The 4,856-nt window shown below is 53.3% G+C and overlaps 1 protein-coding gene across 3 annotated transcripts in view; it reads left to right on the forward strand.

Annotated features, from left to right (window-relative positions):
* Nucleotides 1-4,856, forward strand: part of CFAP410 (cilia and flagella associated protein 410) — a 13,173-nt gene that overhangs the window by 2,708 nt on the left and 5,609 nt on the right. For 2 of the 3 annotated variants that reach the window (XM_023739117.1, XM_023739118.1), the window contains exons 2-3: nt 356-374; nt 1,811-1,857. In XM_023739117.1, coding sequence (XP_023594885.1) covers nt 356-374; nt 1,811-1,857 — 66 coding nt within the window. Of the gene's footprint in view, nt 1-355; nt 375-1,362; nt 1,858-4,856 lie in introns of those variants that run through there. The other variant, XM_023739119.1, reaches the window with a different exon arrangement.

The raw sequence follows: 4,856 nt of genomic DNA on the forward strand, positions 1-4,856 counted from the left end.
TTTTAAAAAAACTTTTATAATCACGATAAACAGGCATGGAACAAGGGGATCTAAAGTGTGTTTTAGTATTTCAGATTTAGTTGTCAACAGGAAAAAGTTGCAGAAATCAAACAAAAAGAATGAATACACTCACACATTCTAGAGCTTTGTAAAGTCAAAAAAAAAAAAAATCACATTAATCAATGATTAGTTTGCAGGTTGACACAAAGTAACTTTCTTTGTAGTTCTTTTACTACATGGTAAAAATCAGTCAAGGTTTGCGGGCATTCACCATTCATTTTGGAAAAAAAATTCTTTTTTTCCTTTTCATTCCACTTCAGCAAAACTAAAGTATATGTCTCTTTTCTTTCCCCAGGGGCAGCCGCCTCACAGACGTAAGTATTATGCTGATTATCTTCAAATGGGCCCTAATCCCAAAAGTCTGCCTCTGCCCAGAGAGCACTGTCAGACGAAACCGCACCCATTGCCCTCCGCCCCCTGATCTGGTACTTTGTTCACTGAGCGGTTTTGCAGTGCAAAAACTTCACAGTATTCTATGGTATCCGCATTTATCTTGAAGTCCTTTAAACATTCATGGATAAATGACATGCTCCGTGTCGCTTGCTGTCCCTGACCGGAAGCGTGTGCGCACAGAGGAGGAACACAGATTCCAGTGCTGGCCTTGTTGTAACGTAGAGAAGAATTCCAGGTTTCGTTTTATTAAGAAGTGCAGTCATTTGAGAGTCTTTTGACAGGTTCCTGGCTTTACCACCCCTCGCTTCAACTTCTTAGTCAGACTTAGCTTCACTCACCCCAACCCCAGCAAGTGGCAGGAGGAGACTGGGCCCCCCAGTGTGGGGAAGGGGCCCTGGGGCTGAGCTTCTGCATGTTTGTGAACGGATTTCTTCCTCTCTTTCTTTCTCTCTCTTTCTATCCTAAAGTGAATGCTCCCAGCTTACATAGGGATGTGTGCCAATCATTTATTTATTTATCTACTTTTGCTTTGTAACTTGAAAACAAAACTGAAAACGCGGACGAGCCGCTGGGCTGGTCCAGAAAGGCCCGTTGCACCGCCCGCTGTAGCTGAAATCCTCTCTATTTAGCAGCAAACAGACAAACAACAACGCCACAGTCGTACAAAACAAAATGCACACGTGAAGTTCTCTGACCCAACTGTGAGCTCATTGAGGTCGGGGACCCCACCGGGCACCCGGCACTTGGCACGTGACAGGCGCTCAGTGTTTGCAGTGTGGACCGTTCAGCCACTTTACTGGTTCCATAGGCTTTGTAAACCAGCCCAAGAACCTTGCCGCCATTTCTGCTGAATTAATGTTACTAACGTGTTCTGAGATCCAGTATGAAGCCTGCCTTCCTTTTGGTCCAGCTCTGTTGGCAAGGCAGGCCTCCCTCCTTTCTGTGTGCCTCAGGGCAGCAAGGAGGAAGATTCTGTGTTTATCTCAGTAGAGGGGGAGTGGAGGGCCCCTTAGCAGGTGCCTTTAAGGGCATCTAAAATCACAATGCGCATTTCCACAGCGGGCAATAATTGATGGCAGGGGTGTTTACATAGATGTAGAGAGAACACACCAGCCGTTTTTCTCCTTCATTTTGTGGAGATGTCTGTCTGGGCTGCAGACTGCAGCGTGATGTGGAACCCTGGTGCTGAGACCTATTTCCTGAGAGCGATAGCTGAGCAGGGAATCCCAGTAGGCCGCTGAAGTAAAGTGGGCTACAGGGTCATCGTCTCTCTGTCGGGCGGGCCGATGGAGGGAAGCGCTTTACGAGGCAGGCACTGAGCGATGTCGCCAATCACCGTCTCCTCTTTCCCCTCTAGATCTCCATATGTCGGGAGATGCCCAGCCTGGAAGTGATCACTCTCAGGTACTGAATGTCTGGCCTGTCTCTCTTCAGGCTTGGTGGTTTGAAAGCAGAAGGAGAACCTTCACTGCCTCCTGCGGGACCGAATAACGTTAGATAAAAGTCCGAGAGGGGAGGATGGGCGGCCGGCAGAGGCCGGTCGCTCCTGCAGCTCCACACCCTGGCCCCTGCCCTCCTGTCCGGAGGCGTCCCCAGGCCTCGGTGGGTGAGGCTTCTCTGCCCTCCTGGTTCCATAACTGCCCGTCTTTCCACAAGGCTGGGGAGGGAGCTCTGCCAGCTTCTCTCTGTCCTGTCATCTGCCACGGATGGCAGCCGCCTCCTCCAGGGCCCTGGCATCTTAACAGAAAGGAAACCCTGAATGAAATATATACTGTCACTGGAATTTAAAGCAACTGGGGAGTACTTGGGAGCCCTGGTGGCGCAGTGGTTAAAGCACTTGGCTGCTAACCAAAAGGTTGGTGGTTGGAACCCACCAGCCACTCCACAGGAGAAAGATGTGGCAGTCTGCTTCCGCAAAGATGTACAGCCTTGGAAACCCTATGGGGCAGTTCTACTCTGTCCTGTAGGGTCATTATGAGTTGGAATCGACTCAACGGCAGTGTGTTTGGTTTTGAGGAGTGCTTGGGTCGAAGAAAGGAAGAATAGTCTGTGTCCTTGAATGCCTTCCTGGTTACACAGCTGCCGCCTTTGGAACCGGGAGAGGGAGCGCACGTGGGTGGACCTCCGCCTGAAGTTGCCTGCTTTTACCCGTTGCCGTCAGGTTGACTCTGACGCCTGCAGCCCCACCCGTGTCAGAGCGGAAGTGTGCTCCGTAAGATTTCAGTGGCTGATTTTTCAGAAGTAGCTCAGGGCTTTCTTCCAAAGTGCCTCCGGGTGGACTTGAACCAGCAACCTTTTTGGTTAACAGCTGAGCTTGTTAGCTGTTTTCACCCGAGCACCACGTCTAAATCCTCACCAGGATTTAAACCCTGCAGGAAGGCAGGACTCTCCCTGCCATTTGGCCATTCGGAAAGGTTCCAGAACTGGCCCTCTGGGTATGGCAGTCATGGAGCCTTGGCCCCCTTGCTGACTCCTGTGACCTGTCTTCCTGGTCACCACGGCCAGGCACTGGCTGGGCTGACCCTCCTCGTGCTCCCATGCACCTGTGGCCCGTCTCAGGGACTCCTGGCTCCGTTTCCTGGCTGTGTCTCATAGAGCCGTCTGCTTGGTTTCCGTGGCGCCCTCTGCAGTCAGGAGTGACGGACAGGTTTGTGTTGGCTTGTTTAGCGCCTGTGTCCACCCTGCTGTCCGTCACATCCACTCCGGGCACACAGCACCCCCACCTCTGGCCCAGCACCGCCCTGTCAGCCATGCTTCTGGGTCGAACCCCATCCCTCCCCCTGTCGGCTGCCCACGCATGGGCAAGAGCTGGAACTTCCCTGCGCCTCAGCTTTCTTATCTGTCACCTGGAGGAAACGGCAGTGCCCAGCCCGTCGGGGTCCTGAGGGGGTAGCTGGCGCGTGCACGCACGTGAGCTGTCAGTAGTTGCACTTAATTGTTTGTCTTGTGATTGTCAACAAAGCTGGAACCTGAGCCAGCAAGGCCGCAGAAAGCCTGCCTGACACACTGTGTAGCCCTTGGTTCCCCCAGAATAGCATGCAGCGTGGCATCGGGGTGTGGGTGTGCACCCTGTCCCTGTCGTGCATGTCTGAGTGATTAGGGCACGTGGCTGGGCCTCCTGGAGCTCCAGGCTCCTTGTGAGTGCTGGGACTTGTCAGAGTAAGGACAGGATGCAGAAGGCTGTCAGCCACACGCACCAGGACGGTGGCATTGGGCCAGCCCATGTGGGACAGGCTGTGCTGAGGTTTGGGTGGCCGCCCTTCAGTGGGATGAAGTCGTTTCGCTTGGTTCCTGGTTCCCCATGGATGCAGATGCCATGTCAGTACAGGGCCAGGAGGGCAGCTCTGGGTCAGGCCACCGTTTGAATCCTCTGGTTAGCACTGACCACTTGTGCCGTGGGTTGGTAGGTTCCTTAACTGAGAGCCTGAGATTTGCTCCTGGGAAGGTGCATCAGCCTCACGCCTGATGCTAAATGAAATGATCCAGTGAAATAGCCCAGCGCCATTGAATAGCACATCGCCCGGCCCCCAGTAACTACATCATTAGGTGAGTGTTCATTCTGGTGGTGACATCCCTGAGGGAGGATTGCACCCTTCAAGGTACATGCCAAACCCAAATATCACCCTCTGGAAAGAATGTTCCGGATAGGTCTAGCCATCAGGCAATGTCTCAGTCCATGTCCCACACGGTAACCTGATTCTCACCTGCTAGCTCTGCGTGGAGCAGCAGCGTCCCCCGAGCTGGAAAGAGGTGTACCCCAGTCTTGTGATATTCTCTTGGGGCTCAGCAGGCGAGGCTCTCAGGCAGTGCTCCCTGGCGTTGGGCAGCCCAGCCTTATCCACAGAGAACATTCAGCCGCCTGGGAGCCAAGCACCTGCCCGTTGGCGGCCCTGGGGGCTGACCCGTCGTACCAGTGCAGCCCTTAGCGTCTCTGCCTGGATGCCTTCTTGTGCGTGTCTGTTTCTTCAACTTGTTCAGTTTCTGTGGAACCAAATTTAAACCCGTATCCTTTGTTTATTTTAAAGGAGGGGTTTCTGAAGCTCAGTGCTCTGTGTCTGTAGCATAGGGCTTCCTTATGTTGCTTGCCATGTGTTCTTCTGGTCTGTTTGAGGCAAAGTGATTTGTCTGCCCTTCAGAGGCCTTGGTTTCCTCACCTGTAAGGAGGGTAAAACACCCACCTCCCATGTTAATACCCCGAGAGGGCCTGGAAACACAACCTGAGAACAGAGGATCTGGTCTCAGTCGTGGCCTGCCGGCCACACCTACAACTTAAGTGGCCTTTCCATTTCCTCAGGCCCCCTCCTCAGGCCTTCTCCTCAGGGCCCCTCCTCAGGCCCCCTCCTCAGGCCCCCTCCTCAGGCCCCTTCCTCAGGCCCCCTCCTCAGGCCTTCTCCTCAGGCCCC

Source organism: Trichechus manatus, unplaced genomic scaffold, assembly GCF_000243295.1.
Source record: "Trichechus manatus latirostris isolate Lorelei unplaced genomic scaffold, TriManLat1.0 scaffold00128, whole genome shotgun sequence".
Lineage (NCBI taxonomy): Eukaryota > Metazoa > Chordata > Mammalia > Sirenia > Trichechidae > Trichechus > Trichechus manatus.